We start from the raw sequence: 18704 nt of genomic DNA on the forward strand, positions 1-18704 counted from the left end.
ATAAATGAATATATATTAATCGTTTTTAATTATCAATTAAAAGGTAAAAACCGAACCCAATAATAAAAGATAATTGTACCATGTTTTGACTTATTTTTTAAGAATCTCCATTTATTTTATTATAGAACTCTTTAATATGTAAGTTATGTTTAAAGTATAATATTTAAGCAATAATAAAGACTTGTGGATGAATATAGAAATGCTACAGTTAACTTTATTTTGGCATATATTTCAGTTTTTTTCCAAAGTTTAGGAGGTTATAATTTTCTCTTTAATATGATACAAGTTAATATAAACCACTTTTTTCAAGGGAGAACTATCCAGAAAATAGTTCTAGAAAAAATGAAACACTTGTTGAAATTGATAAAAAAGTTATAAGGCTCTAAAATAGTCTATTTTGTCCATTTTGAAGGGGGGGGGGTACAGTGTCATCTTTATAAGGCTATAATTTCTAAACTGATGTTCGTAAAAGTCTGAAATTTTAAATTTAACCTATCTACATAATGCATATGTAAAAATCAGAAATGGTGTCCCACAAAGTTTTCTTTAAATTGGTTGATAAACTGACCCTTTACAATCATTTAACACTATTTTTCACAACTCTCAGTTTCGATTTTTAATCTTGATGCATGAAAATATGTAAGTTAAGAGCTGCTTAAGCTGCTTTTAACCATTTTTAGATTTAATTTGTTGTACTTGTTCTTTCTATGGATCTATGTGATCTGAAAAAAGTTAAAAATAAAATAAATGTCAGACAATAAAGTAGTAGAATAAACAGTGCGTAAAATTAGGGTTAGAGTTAGACACCGCAGTCTTGATTAACAAGTTTCTTGTTTCAAAGTTTTTGTTCTTTGCCTCATTTGTGAATCTAAGCATATATACACATTTAGATTCCAGAATAAATATTTTTATGTGATATAATCACCCAGTCAGTATAGAGTTTTGTTAAGAAGTTTTATGCTTTTTATTTTCAAATATTTTAAAAGAACTTCAAAACTCCTTTCACTTTTTTATAATAAATACATTTCTGAATAGTTTTTACCACATAGTTAGGCCTAAAATTATCAATTATAATTGTTATTATTATTATCAGATATAGTATATATATAATAGTAGTAATATATACAATAGCAATATTAGTCTAATCAGGTGTGTCTTTTGATAAAGCTTTTAATAGCTTTTATTAAAACTGCAGACCTTTAATATTGGTTTCTTTTGAATAATTTTCAGCATAGCCCTTCTTTATTTTTTAAGTTGTATAGTGTATAATTTGTTTTTTACACTATGTTAATCAAATTATTAATTTATTTAAAATCAAAAAGTCAATGGAAGTGAATATAGTTGTTTGGTTAATTCAAAAATGCATTATAAGGCGATAAATAATTAACTTTACTTTTAATATATACATATATTAGTTTTTAAAATTATTCTGCATGTTGAAAATTTTACAGAATGTTTTACATATAATAGATATATAAAAATAATTTTTTATACAAAAATTCTGATAAATAAAAGTATTGTGAAACTATTATATAGTTAATATTTATTATATAACAAATTTAATGTTAATATTAAATTGTATTGTTAATGGTAACATAGTATAGTTAATGGTAATATTTTGGTGAATGGGGTATGGTATGATGATAAAGTTGTCATGGTACTAAAAATAAATTCAAGTACTGAATGTAGTTTAAAATCCATTATTATTAACACTAACTTTTTTCAGATGCTGTATCATGCATTAATGCTTGATTCGCTTATTATTACAAAAGCGAATATGCATGCTTAAAATTTTATCGCAAATAAAGAAAATGGTTTTTAAAATATATTATGTAAAAAAGATATTTTTATACCTTGTTACACTTTTAAAATGTAAACAATAGATGTGTAGAAATTGAATTATTTATCTTAACAGTTTCAAAGCTGGTGAGTTTTAACTCAAATAAAACTAATTTATTTTTAGTAAATGATTAACAACTTCTGATATTCATTTATTTGCATATAAAAATTAACTTTTGAAAAATGTCAAAATAATCAAAATACAATCCTATGCATGTTGGCGTGCATGTCTAAAGTGTGAGTAGTACATTTTTTTTCTGTATCAGGTAATGATGGTACCTCCCCAAATCTATTCTGATAATGTTATTCTCAGTTTCCATTATGGTTATGCAGGGTGTTCAGCCAACTGAAAATCAGGAAAAGTCAGGGAAATTTTTATAGTCAGGGAAATCAGGGAAAAGTCAGGAATTATCAATTTTTTTCTTAAAAGTCATGGGGAAAAATATATTTTTCAAAATATTTTTTTGATTTTTTTATAAACTCTCTCATAACCATCAATCAAATAAAAAGATTTAAATTATATTTTATAAACTCTCTCATAACCATCAATTAAATAAAAACCTCATAACCATCAATCAAATAAAAACCTCATAACCATCAATCAAATAAAAAGATTTAAATTATATTTTATAAACTCTCTCATAACCATCAATCAAATAAAAAGATTTAAATTATATTTTATAAACTCTCTCATAACCATCAATCAAATAAAAACCTCATAACCATCAATCAAATAAAAACCTCATTAGCATCAATCAAATAAAAAGATTTAAATTATATTTTATAAACTCTCTCATAACCATCAATCAAATAAAAACCTCATAACCATCAATCAAATAAAAACCTCATAACCATCAATCAAATAAAAAGATTTAAATTATATTTTATAAACTCTCTCATAACCATCAATCAAATAAAAAGATTTAAATTATATTTTATAAACTCTCTCATAACCATCAATCAAATAAAAACCTCATAACCATCAATCAAATAAAAACCTCATTAGCATCAATCAAATAAAAAGATTTAAATTATATTTTATAAACTCTCTCATAACCATCAATCAAATAAAAACCTCATAACCATCAATCAAATAAAAACCTCATAACCATCAATCAAATAAAAAGATTTAAATTATATTTTATAAACTCTCTCATAACCATCAATCAAATAAAAACCTCATAACCATCAATCAAATAAAAACCTCATAACCATCAATCAAATAAAAAGATTTAAATTGATTTTGCCATACATTTTTAAAATCGTATTAAAAAATATAAAATATGATTGCTATCATATCTATATGTTCTGAACTATGTAATATGTTCTGAAATACTTTAAGCACTATATGTTACATACTATTGTAGCATTAAATGGATTAATGCTACAATAGCTAATAAGGTCAATAATCAATATCAAGATTTAAAATCCTGAGTAGAATTTACAAGTTACAAAGTTAATAAGGATAAGTTGGATGTTTTCTTAACCCCTTTTATAAGCTAGAATCTTGATGATTTATTTGAAGTTTCCGAAATTGTCTTTACTTTGTCACATGGTAATACATAGGTTGAAAGTGGGTTTTTTATCAATTCAGATGTTCTTGTTAAAATTTGCACAAGAGCTCTCTGGTTGCCTAAAGACAAGTATATGATGGAATTCCCCACGCTGGTGGAGTTTGCAATGTGGAAATAACAAAATCAATGATTAAAAGTGTAAACATGTTCCATTCACACTACAAAAATTCATTAAAATGAAAAAGAGAAGAAAAATTGCAAGAAAAACAAGACTTTATTGATAGAAAATTAGATCTGCAGAAAGTTAAGGAATTAAATGTTCAAAAAACAAAGCTAAATCAACATCATCAGGAAGATATACTTTTTTGAAAAGCAAAAAAAATGTATTAAATCATTTAAAATGTTAATTTTTTAACTCATCATAACTGAGATATATATTTGTAAAATTAGCTTATATCTTTACTCTTTTGTCCTTTTTCAAGAAAATTTATTCAATTGCTATTAAAATTTCCAAAGAACATTAGGCAAATGGGACCAAATGTTTAAAATTTGAATATTGGCATATGTATATTTATTTTATACTGTTGTTATACTGCTTTTTGTTTTATAAACTTTGAAAAATTTGCTGCTCCTGTGTTTTAATTTATTTTGATTAAAATACTAGTAAAAAACTTACTTCACTTCATAGTATTAATACAGAAACTTACTTCACTTCATAGTATTAATACAGAAAAGTCTTAATCTTAAGTTACGATCATGTAACTTATAGTATAACAATATAGAAAAAATAAAAAAATATGTATACAATATATAATATATATCTTAAATTATTTTTTTCATTATAATATCTTTGGTATTAAACTGGAAAACATTTACAAGCAAGAGTTAAAAGTATTTAAAAGTTCATACTAAAAAATATGGGAATATTATTGTACAAAGAAGCTGCCACCATATAATGGTACCTCTCACAAACCTCTGAGTGAGAATAAATAATAATATAAAAACAGCTTAATGTTAAACAATTTAAAAACAGCTTCCTTTAAAAACTTTTTTTTTTTTTGTAAACAACCAGTTGCCTTTTTTTAAAAAAAAAAATCTAATTAAGTCTATAAATGCTCTTAAATTTAAATTAGGGCTCTGTGCAGGTTATTCTAAAACCTTTATGTCGTTTTCAACAATAACATATTCAAAATAAATTTTATTTTGAATAATTATCTTGATAAATAGCAAAATTGTTTAAAGTAGTTCTTTAGCAGAATATTTTACTTTTTTTTTTCTTTTAAACATCTTCGCTTCCAACAAGGCTGCAAGCAACTACTAATTAAAGTTGGAAGTTACTGGAAAAGAAAATATGAAGATTGTAGAGCGAGATAACAATTGACAGACGACTTTAAGGGTTGCAAATTATATGAATCAGGAAAGCCAGTTTTTAAGAAATTATATGAAGCAGGAAATTATATAAGAAATTATATGAAGCAGGAAAGCAATGAAGCGAATTCCAAAGAACCAATGTTTGAGGAAAAAAGCTAGACGAATAAGCATTTTTGGAGCACTTAGGAACAGTCACAGAAAAAAGATGAGACTTAATTAAAAGACGAGTAATATTAGAATGAATTTTAGTAGATGGCGCAAGAGGTGCTAGCTCTTTAGAGCAATGCCTATTATAGTATTTGTAGAAAAGAGAAAGAGAAGCAACATTAAGGCGGTGTGATAATGGTTGAAGGTTGGCTGCAAGAGCAGGTCCAACCTGCTCTTGCAGCTGTTTACAATACGTATTTGCACCTTGTCTAAAAGAGAAATGGCACCATTAGAAGATCCGCCCCAGATATAACAACTGTATTCCATACAAGGCCAGATTTTAGATTTATAGAGATAGAGAATAGAATCCTAAAGTGTTGAGCTCGATAAAGAGATGCAACCTTAGCAGATGCTAATTTTGCAACTGATTTGATATATGGTTTTCAAGAAAGATCGGAAGTAAGAGTTAATCCTAGAAGATGAAGAGTAGATGACTCATCGAGTACATCACCGTTCATAAATATAGGAAGATCTAACTTATTGCGATAACGATTGGCTGAAAAAAAGTGAGTTTTATCTGTATTGAAGTTCACCAGCCACTGTGAGCCCCATGCTGTAGCAGAAGTGAGATCCTTTTCAAGCTCAAATGCCCCCTCCAAGCAATCAGAGAATGTTGGTTTCTTATCATGACAAGAATAAATGGTAGTATCATCAGCAAACAACGTCACCTTAGATGTGAGAGTATCTGGAAGATTGTTAATGTAAATTTAAAAGAGTATATGGCCAAGGATTGAACCTTGAGGAACCCCTGAAGTTACAGAAAAAGAGTGCTGTCCATCAAGGACAACTTTTATACTACGATTGGAAAGGAAGGATTCAATAATCTTAAAGATGTTGCCAGATACACCATAAGAAGAAAGTTTATGGAGAAGACCAGCATGCCAAACTTTATTAAAAGCTTTTGAAATGTCAAGAGCGATAGCCTTAAACTCTCCACCTTTATCTAATGCACGATAAAACCTATTGGTTATTACTGTTAGCAAATCAGCTGTAGAACAAGAAGATAAAAATCCATATTGATGGTCAGAAAGTAATTTATTAGATTGAAGATGAGAAATTTAACGAATCAGATTGCTGTCCAGAATTTTTGAAGATAGGGATAACAGATGCTGTTTTCCAGCAGGCTGGAAAAACAAGACTCTGATAAGTACTTGTTGAATGTTGTCCGGGCCACAAGTTGTAGAAGAGTCTAGACAGGAAATCACTTTAGATACAGAAGCTGGAGTGATACAAATGTCAAGCAATGGATCAACCTACTTGTTGGCAATATCAGGTAGAACGCAACTAGTGGAATCAAGAGATGATATTGATGAAAAGTTTTTTGCAAACAATTCAGCTTTGCCTTTAGGTGAGGTGACAATGTCTGAATCATACAAGAGAGGTGGAATTAAAGATTCGCCCTTATTACTAATACTATTGAAGATTCTCCAGAAGTAGCGAGAGCCTAAATTTTGAGATGAGATACGAGATTTCATGACCTGAGAATAGCGGGCTTTGGCGTTAGACAAAATGTTTTTACAATGGTTTCTAGCAGTAATAAACTGACGTCTGTTTTCTGGAGAGTTTTGCTGATAGATATGGAAGTAACGGTTTCCATTGGCAATCGCAGCAGTACAATGTGAGGAAAACCATGGAGGAGAGTGAGGCTTGACCTGGAATCGTCAAGAGGGAACAAAAGATTCCACGCCAGCCTGAATCCACGAAGTTATGTAAGAAGCAATTTGTCAACAGGAAGATGAAAGATTTCTACCCAAGGGCCATCACAAAGAAAATCACAGGAAGAGTCCCAGTCAGCTTTAAGGTAGTTGTAAGAGGTACGATAATAGGGGGATTCAGGTGATGAAAAAGAATGAGATATTAGTTTTAGAGAGATCAAACTGTGATCAGAAGCACCTAAGGGTGAATGTGGAGAGACTGAGCACTGACTAGGATCAGAAACAAGACATAAGTCTAGTAGAGAAGGTAAATGATTCAAGTTTTCTGGAAAGCGAGTTGGAAAGTTGACTATTTGAGTTGGGAATTGAGAAAAGCAAAAGTTGTGGGCTTTAATGCCTGCAGAATCACTGACATTAGAGCCAAGCCATTCAGAGTGGTGAGCATTAAAGTCACCAACAACAACTATATTTGCTGATGGATAAAGAGAGAGAGCCTGGTCAATGTGATCAGAAATAACATCAAAAAGAATGCAGTCTTGAGATGAAGGAGAGAGATATAGAACAAAGAGAAAAGCGATAGAATGAAGTGGTGCTAAACAAAAGCACATTAAAGAATAGTCTGTTGATTCAAACCTAGTTTCCCGACAAATGGGTGAATTCTTACAAATGTAAATGCCCAAGCCAAGCATGTGACTATTGGAGTCTTTACAAATTAAAGGAAGATAACCATCAACACTAAGATCGCAAGATGAGACAGCTGAACTCAATTTAGTCTCACAAAGAGCAAGTAGGTCTGGTGAACTTAACAAGAGATAAGACTCAACAGAAGAAAAGTTACTTTGAAAACCACGAATATTAGTGAATGATAGATTTAGAGAACTTGATGATGATGATGGTTTTTTGTGTTATATAGTTTTTGGTACTTTATTCATTTTTAAATTTGTTGAAGAATTTGACTCAGCATAAATAGTACTCAGAACACTGTTTAATAGCCCAAGCAAATGCCTCATTACTATTAATAAACCCTAAGCCGTAACAAAGGGCTCCAAATGCCCACCAAAATGTAACAATGGCCTCCGCAATTTGCACCAAAAGTGCACAAAGACACCATTTATGCGCAACATGGCACTGTTACTACTTTAAAAACCATAAAACTGAGTTTTAGAGCTGTACCCTCATTAGGAGATAATAGAATGAGTTGCCTAGTCATAAAAACAGAGACATAATTAAAACCCATGCATTGAGTCAAGAAGATCCAGCATTTAACATCCTAAGCTGGAAACAATGTATTAAAAATACATCTGCGCCAGCCTAATAGGTGAAGAAGGGTTGCGAGGCTGGTCTACAGATAGAATCTGTTTACTCCTTAAGTCTTTGCCTAGGAGTCCTTCTGCAAGATAGTAGCCGGATGCATTTAATGTCTGCCCAAGATGAGTATTTTTATTGAGGCACCATCTCTAGCCTTTACTCAACTAAGAGGCACAAGGCAGGTGTTTTAAGTTGGAGTTGGCATCTCCTAGCCTTTGCCCAAAAAGGCGTATCCTACAAGGCAGCAGGACATGAAGCAGATTGTACTGGGTTACATTTTACTAGTAGTAGGATAACCTGACCTGACATTGGTCCAATTTATAACAAAATCTGTTATTTGTCAATAAATGATTAAAATTAATTTTTATTAATCATTATTTGTTGACCACTCCTAGTGGTAGAAGTGTAATTGACTCAATAAACAGCAGTTTGTCAATCCAACTATAAATCCCAATTTATATTGTTATATAAAATAAAGGCTAATTTTTTGTGTTAAAATTATACCATTGTTCTTTTTATTTACATTTTGTTGTTGTAATAACAATTTAGCATGTTATAAAACAACTAAAGTTATTTTAACTTTTCTGGTACCTGTGTAAATGTAAACAAATAATACATTTACTGTACCATAGTATAGTATAATGACTGCTATTTACAATATTTTCTGGAAAAAGTTGTTCTGATGTTTAGAAGCATTTTATTGGAAAGTAAAGTGAAATCATTATACAATTGGAAACATTGTTCATTCAAAATTAAATTCCATTCATTGATTTTAAGTTTCTTATATCATTTTGAGCACAGTAATAAAATTTCTCTGACCAAAATTGTTTCAGAAAAGACAAAAAATATACAAGTGAATGTACTTTTGGCCAATAGTAAAGATATTAAAAGTGGTTGGTAAGCTCAAGGACTTAAAATCCCAATTATTGACATGCTATAAAGGCAACTTTTATGAACTATGCAAGCTCAATAAAATTAAAAATTGCTCAAACACTTCAGCAAAAACAAATAACTGCAAGATATTGACTTCAAGAAGTCTTGACTTGTATTAAACAAGAAACAGCAGTGCTTTTAAGTACTGCTGTTTCTTGTTTAATACAAGTCAAGACTTCTCAAGAAGTTTTGACTTGTATTAAACAAGAAACAGCAGTACTTAAAAGCACTGGAAAAAAGGTAAACTCTTTAGAAAAGATTTACTATGCCTTGCTAAGCCTTATGCATTATTTATAGAAGCAGAATGAAGTTTTAGTGCTGCTGGTTACTATGTTAAGGACTAGTTAAATGATGACACTGTTAATAACTTATGTTTTTTAAGATCATATCTGTTGGAAAAAGAAATAAAATCACAAGAAGAACCACCCCTATCCATGACCATGTTAATCTACCATCCCTATCAACCACCATGTTAATCTAACACCCCTATCCACTGCCACTACCACCCCTATCCACTTTGTTCTTTTTTTTTTTTGTCAAACCCTTTTTGTATTATCAAATTAAAAGTTTTTTTTTTTTTTATTATTCTCCTTCCCAAGGCTAAAAGACCACTACAGTTGAGGAGGTTACTTATGTGGTTACAACCCTCTCTCAACTCTATAACTCCGAAATACAAACCTTGGCAAACAAGGCCGCTGCACGCAAAAACAAGTTGAGTGCTGTACCCCAAGACATGGTGGGGATCAAACTTGGAACTTCTTGCTCATGAGGCGAGCGCTCTACTACTACACCACTACCACTTTATTATTAAATTAAACCTTGATTCATCAGACCAAATAACCTTTTTCCAAAATGATATTGGCATTAAATAATACTTTTATAGAAAATTCATTCATTTCATATTTTTTCTTTAAAATAGTTTCTTGCAAGCTATATAACTGTTAAAGCTTGTTTTATAAAATCAATTTCTAACTGAGGTTATTAATAATGTTAGTTTCTTTGTTAAGTTTTTCAGGTTATTTGATAAATTTTTGCTCTTTCAAATCAATATTTTTTTACCATTCCTAAAATTTCTTTAAAATTAAATCATTTCATAAAATCGTTTTCAGTTTTTTGTTCTTGTCCAGAATAAATTTCTTATTGTTTGTATTTCTTCACAATGGCTTTTAGTGTTGTGAATGGAATATTAGTATATTTTTCTGTATGTATTTTTTTGTTTTACCAAGTCCATAACAAGTTTTGATTGAGTAGTTTTTTAATACTTACCTTTGGGTGCTATACTGTTTAGTGATATTTTATTTTTTTGTATGCATATCTTCAGCACGAGTAAATAAATGAATGATATCAGTGTTGTATATGAAAAAGTATATATTGACCTATCAGAAGGCGAATCGAAGAAACAATGAGCTAACCACAAACACTCTTTCACAAACAAAAAAATGCAAAATTCAAACCCTTTTCAAATACATACAGCAAATAAAAAAAACCTTGAAAAGAAACACCCAACTTAACCGTGGTCAATTACTAAAAAATTCCCCTGCGTACAGTAATGTACAAAAAAAAAAAAGCTTTGCCTCCACAAAAAACTTTTAATAGTTTTATACAAAGGTTCCTGAAAATCGTTAAACAAAAAAACAAATAACATCAAAGTGTTATCACAAAAACTATGCTTGACAAACATAAACCCAAACATTAACAATTAAACTTAACAAAAAAAAAAGTAATAATAATAACAGCAGTAATTGTTTTTGCAATGTCACTTATGTAATTAAATTGTAATTTGAAATCACATTAATAATCAAATTTAAATGTTTTTTGAAAAAAAAAATATTTCCTTATTTTAAAAAACTTATACTTCCTATTTATTTCTTAAAACATTCTTAACACAATATTTTCTTAAGTCTGCTTTCTCACGAGTATTTTGAAATGAGGGAGCAATTATGGGTGAACTTCATGTCAAAAAAAAAAACTATCCACAATTTTTTTTTAAACATTTTGGCTCAAACAAAATCTTCACCTACTACTCATAAACTAGTTTATCATTTCTAATTGATGTTCATATTGATAATAAAAAAACTTTTGTTAAAAAGCAAATTCAAAACTGTAATAATCATCTCTTTGTAACTTTGTTATATAAAGTTTACTAAATAAATTCTCTAAAATAATTTTGCCATCATTAAGTACTTATGTATATTAGCACTTTTGTAAATGGATAAAAAAAATTATTGATTTTAAACTATAAATAAACTTACAAAATAGTTGAATGTAAAACAGCTTAAAAAAGTAACTTAAATTAAATTTTATAAAAAGAATTTTCTTTTCTTCAAAATAGTTTAGAAATTTTAAAAGTAAAAATTAAGTTGTAAAATGGAACATTTTAAATTTTTGAAAAATTTAAGTTTATTAATATTTAATAATAATTTTAATTTAAATATAGTAAAATAAATTTAGATTGAAAATCTTTTAAAAAGGGAATGCATAAAAAAATTAATTTAACTATCTGTTTTTTTATGTAAATGACTTAATGCTTAGGTAAATTTGCCATTTCGCATGCAAAATACAAACAGAGCTTCTTAACAAACCTTGTATATATTTAATATATATTTAATACCAAGAAAACAGTGTGCATGTTTTTTAATACAAAACAGAAATGTAAATAAATTTTCCTCTGAATTTCCTCCTTTATTTTTATGTATGTATGTATTATGTATGTATGTATGTATGTATGTATAATAGTATATATTTATGTATGTATATATATAATATTATATATGTATGTATATATAAACCTCAAAAACTTTGTTAAAAAAAACTAATCAAATAAATTAATAACATAAAGTTCTAGGTTTAAAAAATGAAGAAACTTACGATATCTGCTCAAGATTTACAAAATTTAAATAGTGGATCTGGACTTGTGATGGCAGATGACTTTTGTGTCCTTGGTGATCAAGAAAATAAAAATGCAACAAGAAGAGTTGAGCATGGTAAATATGTTTTAAAATTTGTTGAAGGTTAGAAGTAGTGTTGTTACGACTATGAAATAGTTTGACTGTCAACTAAATCAACTAAAATGTTTTCTAAAGTCGATTAAAATCAACTAATACGTTTTTAAAATTGAACAAGTCAATTAAAAGTCAATTCAGTCGAAGTATGGAAAGAATTTATTTTGAAATTTTATTTTTTAATATAATATTATTTTAATAATAATGGAGCAAAACAATATAAGAGAAGGGCTGCTTCGACAAGGGGACAATTTGTTTCCAGACCCCAATGATTTAGAGACTGTCTTAAATACTTGCTATCACTGTGTCACAAAATGACTTTTAATTCGAATCTCTTTTCCTGAGAAAAACCTTTGGTGGTATGATAGTACAAGTATGTAGGAGTACATTAGAGTTGGTTTTGAAATCTTTCATCATCTTCCGTGAAAGAAAAATTGAATTAAAATTTTCTTTTTTTAGCCTATTGACAATACTATTAATCAAATGAAATAAAAAAATTTTTTGCATGAAAATTGTATGTTTTTGTCACATAAGTTACTTATAGAGATAAGCAACTTGTTTAAGTAAGAGTACCTAGGCTTTTTATTGATTTTAAATTTCCGGTAAAAAACTATTTTAAATGCCGAATCAACCAAAAGCTAATGATGACAACAGAAAAACTGTCTGTTTTCTCTGTTTGAAAAAAGCTAACAGGCAGCTGACTGCCTTAATGATTAAACACTGTCAAGAAGTTTTTGGTCAAGCTATCAACTTTGAAGATCAAAGAGTCTCAATTGGTCTCTGCAACTAGAGAATGATCATGTGATTGTATGATTTGTTGTGGTAAAAGGCAAGTTTGGAAGTCCTCAGCTAATTGGAACAACAAACACAATCAGTCAACGGAAAAGACAGCCAGTTGTTGAGAAACGTTGTTCAGCATTCTTTTTACTGATTGGAAGAGGGATTCCATATAGTTGTACAAAAGAAAAACTTTTTCTGCTGCTTTTATGTCTTTTGCTGCAACTTCAAACAAGTTCTGCTTCGACAGAACTTGCTTGAAGTTGCAACAAAAGACATAGAAGCAGCAGAAAAAGTAGCTGCTTCTGCTATAACTAACAAGGTTCCTTCGCCCCATAACACTGTTCATCTTAGTCAAGAAATAGAAAGGCATCTTCCAGTTACTCCAGGTGAAAATTATTTTCTTTTAATTATATATGCTTGATATGCTTTTGTTTTAGTGACTCTTTTATTACAACAAGAAAACTTTATAATATGAGAAACTGTGTTATATTGATGTAAACTTTTTTTCCAGGGCCATAAAGACAAAGAGAACTTTTTCCAGCAGCTACATCCACCTTGACTGCTCAATAACTTCTACAAGTTCAACACCAGACTGGGCTTTTAAGCACATAACAAAGTAGCTCCCCAGCGAGTAGTTGAAAAAAACTTCAAGGAAAAGTTCGAGTCTCTTGGAAAGCATCTGACTTTTGTCACTCTAGAAATTTCAGACTCATCCAAGTGTCTATTTGTGTACTACAAAGATGTTGAAGCTCTAGGAAACACTTTAGTTCACATTTTGCTTTGACGATTTGACCGCAACTATTTCAAAAAACATTTTAAAATCGCGCTGAATGTAAATTATTCTGAATTACACTTTAGGCGAAATAAATTACATCAAAATTTCTTAACAAATGTTTTTATATTAGCAAAATGCTTTTGAATAAAGTAACAATTTACTGATAATGATTTTTTTTTAAGTATAATTGACAGTTGTATATAATTTTTTTAATTTATATTATATAAATTGTTAAATTATGCATTTTTTATAATAAACGTTATTAAAGTATAAAAAATTATTTTGTTTTTATAAACAATGACTTTCTACGACAAGGAAAGTCTCTTCAACGAATTTTAATATAAGAATAATTGAAGTTAATACATTTAAAAAGATGAACAATGTTTCGTTGAAATAAAAAGACAAGTGTTTTAGAAAGCCGTTACTGTTCAATAAGTTTGATCTTTAATGCTTTTATCTTATTGAAACACTATTTAATGAAGTAACCAAACACTTCTAATGAATTTATATTAGTATTACTAACCTGTTTTTTTTTTTGTTGTTTATTTATATAAATATGTATTTTTTTATGATTAATGTTAATCTTTTAAAAAGTACAGTAAAATTAAAATAAAAAAAAAGTACAAATGTGATACAAAAAATGAAAAAGTTTTTTAACGCGTAATTATTTACTTGTTTGCATTTACATAAAAACTGATATTTTTGAATTAGTAAAAAATACGCTATAATTTAAATCAAATTTGAGTATATTTTAAACAATCATTAAAAGTAAATTGTTCTTTGTTTATTAATGTTTATTAATGTTCTAAACATTAATAAAGATATATATATATATATATATATATATATATATATATATATATATATATATATATATATATATATATATATATATATATATATTGTGTTTTTGCTTTAGTTAAGTATTTTTTTATTTTCTCTTTCGTTAAGATTTCATTTTTTTTTTAAAGTTTTTTTTCAGATAAGTTTAAGTAAGTTTTTTTAGCACATTTTTAAATTTTGAAAACATGTCAAGTGTTGCGTCAAATCATCAAAACAAAGTATTTTTTGCTTGGTCATATAATTGTGTGCGATCACACGTGTTCCTGTGAAACACTGAGTTGAGCCTTTAGAGATTGTCTTTTGTGTTGTCATGTGACATGAAAGTTGCAAACATTATTTGTGGTTTGCAGTCCCACTTAAGTGTTCACCCTTGTACCTGGTGTGACATTGAGTCAAAGAATCTTCATCAGAGTGGTGAGCTCTGGAGATTTGGCTCCATTTAAACTGATTATACAGGCTTCCAAGCAGCAGGTGCCCAAACAAAAAGAGCCAGGGACTTTCAGAATGTTATGCATAAGTCAGTTACCAAGTTACCTAAAAGAACACTTATCTTGACCTTCATTCCACTTATGGAACTTCACTTGCTTCTTGGTGCTGTTAACCACCTCTTCAACCACCTCTGCGTCTGCAATAGAAAAATGCACCAGAGTGGCCAAAAATGATGAATTTTCAACAACAACCTTTTCACGGAGGGCAATTTGCTTGCGGAAAAGCATGCTTATTTTTTAGGAATTCCACTCATTCACACATTAAGAAATGCAGTTATTCATGCCTCTATTGGAAATGTTCCTCAAGACAACTATCGAATCTTCATTAAAGAATTCAAGAATTCCTACCTCAAGCTTCCAAACACGAGTATCACTCGTTTTTTTTTTTTTTTTTGTTATTCACCTCCTCAAGGCCGAGAAAGCCACTACAGATGAGGAGGCTACTTAATAGTGGTTATAACCCTCTCTCAACTCTATAACTCCGAAACACGAACCCTGAGGAACAAGGCCACTGCGCGGAGTAACAAGTTGAGCGCGGTACTACCAGGGACGTGGTGGGGATCGAACTCGGAACCTCTCGCTTATGAAGCGAGCGCTTTACCACTACACCACTACCGCATTTGTCAGTCCTTTTTTTTAAGTTGCTTGATCTGTTAAGCTAGAATCTGATTTTTTTTTAATTTTCTGAAGAAATTTAACACTTTTTTGTTTGTTGTTATTTCTAAGTACACTGCTTATTTATAAAATATTTTAAACGAGCTTCAAATGTTTTCAATAGAAAATGTAACTCATTTGTTCAAAGCAATAAAATCAAAAATTCAAATCAATTTTTCTTTCACGGACGATGAAGAAAAATTTCAAAACCAACTCTAATGTACTTTTATATACTTGTACTTGTACTATTGAATACTTCAATCAAATTGTTTTTTTATTACAATTAGCTTTGCTATGGATAACAAAATACAAATTTTTAACTGGTTAAAAAAATATTATTTTGAAAACATAAAGTTTACTTTTACTTTTGTTGTTGTTGTTATTGGCATTTGTTTATCATTTTATTAAATTTGTAATTTATATTACATAATAATTTATTTATGTTACATAATTTATATTTATATTGCAAGCCTCGGTGGGAAGTGAGAGCTTTAGCTCTCGCTCTCGCCCACACTCCCCTAATGTTGTTTATGGGAGCAATTTATGGCTCTCGCAAAAGTATAGTTTTTCATAAATATAAACCACTTTCTTTTTATCTCTACTTTAAGATATTGATTAGAATAGTTAAAAATTTTTGTGCAAACTACATCAAATAAACAAAAAACAGTTCCAGTTTCAGATTGATTTTTTTTTTTTATTACATAATGTAATTGTTTATTTTTGGTAAAGTTCTATTAAATAGATGGATAGCTAGTGTGAAAACCTAAAGAAAACTCTTGTCTAAGGAAATTTTTCACGTAGCGATAAATGACTCTTGTTATGTATAAATTTTGTTAACATTACAAATGCTTGAAGCAAGAGTAAAATTAAATTTTATATTTGATAAGTAATTTATTTAATAAATAAACAGATAACTTGCCTAAAAACCAAAAGCTCTCGTAAAAAGCTGATTAGATGAGCAGCTCACATGGCTCGCCGTGTTCGTTTTATGAGAGCTTTTCTCCGCTCCAGTACTCATTTACTCCTGCCGAGACCTGATATTGCATAATTATTTAACGTAATTTATAAAATGTAACACATAAAAATATTGCCTTATAATATAAAGTTGGATAATGTAATTTTTTCTAGTTCAGTGATGTCTTTTATGATGTAAAATAGTTTGTGAACAATATAAGTTTATGTTATTAGATCTAGTTAAAGATTTCCTTAATGACCCCGAAATCAAACAACCTGATGAGTTTAAAACAAATACGGTTGTCAAGTTAAAAGTAAATGTTATGGAATCATCAGGGTTATCAATAGAACAGCTACAAGACAAATATGCTGAAATTGCAAAATTAAAAATATTTCATGTTGCTGGTATTCTTTTATTAATGATGTTTTTTATCTTTTTTGGTCTTTTATCATTTTTACTAATAATTTTTTATTAAATAGTTTTCATGTTTCTAGTTTCTTCTAACTATAGGTGATGATCTGGCAGGGCGTCCAGTTATTGCTTTTAGTGCTTGTCGCTTGCCAAACCGCAAGGACATTGATCATCAACAGTTGCTCTGGTTAGATATTTTTTCACTTTTTTCACATTACTCTTAATTAGATTTACATATTATATTTCTAAATAATTGAATATTAAAAATGTTGTATTTTTAAAAAATTCTTATATATATATATATATATATATATATCTTATAGTTATAAATTTTTGAATTGGTTTTCCAAATTTTTAAACAAATAAAATATGTTTTTAGTTTTTTAAAAGAAGTTTTGGATTGCTATGTTGAAAATGATTATACTCTGGTTTATTTTCACTATGGTTTAAAGAGCATAAACAAGCCTTCTTTTAAATGGTTGCTGCAGGTTTACAAAGAGCTTGACAGAAAGTTAGTATCTTAATGTTACAGTGAATTTTTTTTTTTATATTACATAGTAACTGCAGTAGTGTGCTTAAGTAACTGCACGAGAGTATAAATCAATCTAAAGTAACCGGATGAGAGTATGTATCAGTATAGTTTTTGAATGAAAAGACTTATTTCTTTTAAGTTTTCACTGGAATGTCAAAAAATGGTTTCAAAAGTAAAAATAAATAAAGTAAAGTATTTTTTTTAACATTTTTTAAATTTAAATTTTTTTAATTAGTAGAATTCTTTGATACTTTGTCAGGATGTATTTTGAATTGATCGCTATTTTACAGCAATGTAGTACAAGTTTGATAAACTCATCAATGTCAATTTTTTCCGATTCTTGTTTTGAAATTTCAAATAAACCTTGTTTACATGTTGGTTTTCAACCTGAGATTTGTTGATCATGATGTTCCCTTAGATATTAATTTTCGACCCGAACTTTGTTGATCGAGGTGTTCCTCGATCAACAAACTTGATCGAGGAACACCTCGTTTTGTTGTTTGTTTGTTTCAATTCTTTATAGAAAAATTTTCTTACAGGTCTTTTCTGTCTGTTTTGCATGCTACTGTATATATAGTATTTTTTACTATTTATTAATTATAAGTACTTTTTAATATTGATTATTTAGTAATTATAAGTATTTTTTTATATTTATTATTTAGTGATTATTAGTTGTTTTTTTATATTTATTATTTAGTAATTATAATTTTATAATTGTTTAGTAGTATAACAAAATTTGAGAACAAAGAGAGTCTTTCAACAGTTTCCAATTTTTTACTTAATGACATTTTCTTTATTCAAAAGTCATAGAGTTTGTTTGTCTAAAATTTTGATTCTTATGTAGGTTGTTTGATCCTTTTCTAAAAAATTAATAATTTATGAGTGTTGTTAAAATTTTTTTTCCAGTTTGTAGAACTTTCATAACAGCACATTTTTATTGGTCAAATTGGTTACTTATTATTCACTCATTATTTGTTTTTAATTGTGTTTTATTATTTGCTGTCAATTGATTAAAGTAATTTTGATAATAATGACAATACACTTGCTCACAAAAGTGTCAAGCCAATAGCTGCAGTTAAAAGAACTTTACTATGATTTGCTTGACAAACAAAATTACTTACAATTGCTTTTCTGATATATGCTTCAATTTAACAAATTTCACATGGTGTGAAATTACATAAAATATGAACTTCTCATAGTTCAAGATTATGCTTGTTAAATCACAATAAAGCTACTAGACAAGAAGAGTTCCCTCAGTATCCAAAAAAACAAAAACAATAAGATGATGGTTGATGCTGGATTCAATAAATAGAAAAGAACTTGACTGGTTCACATATAATTTATTCAACAGGACACATGATTTATTCAACTAGGCATAAATTTAAAAGGAGACAAATTCTTGAAATAGAAATCATATTAAGTAAAACTGAATGACTA

The 18704-nt window shown here is 28.6% G+C and overlaps 1 protein-coding gene across 5 annotated transcripts in view; it reads left to right on the forward strand.

Moving 5' to 3' along the window:
• LOC101241231 (rho GTPase-activating protein 1) overlaps positions 1 to 18704 on the forward strand; it is a 42260-nt gene that overhangs the window by 7947 nt on the left and 15609 nt on the right. For 2 of the 5 annotated variants that reach the window (XM_065814804.1, XM_065814803.1), the window contains 4 exons: positions 11667 to 11811; positions 16558 to 16728; positions 16835 to 16922; positions 17115 to 17246. In XM_065814804.1, the coding sequence (XP_065670876.1) occupies positions 11682 to 11811; positions 16558 to 16728; positions 16835 to 16922; positions 17115 to 17246 (521 nt within the window). In that variant the 5' untranslated portion in view covers positions 11667 to 11681. The remainder of the gene's footprint in view (positions 1 to 11666; positions 11812 to 16557; positions 16729 to 16834; positions 16923 to 17114; positions 17247 to 18704) is intronic. The other 3 variants (XM_065814807.1, XM_065814806.1, XM_065814805.1) reach the window with 2 other exon arrangements.

The sequence above is a fragment of the Hydra vulgaris genome, chromosome 12 (genome assembly GCF_038396675.1).
Source record: "Hydra vulgaris chromosome 12, alternate assembly HydraT2T_AEP".
NCBI lineage: Eukaryota > Metazoa > Cnidaria > Hydrozoa > Anthoathecata > Hydridae > Hydra > Hydra vulgaris.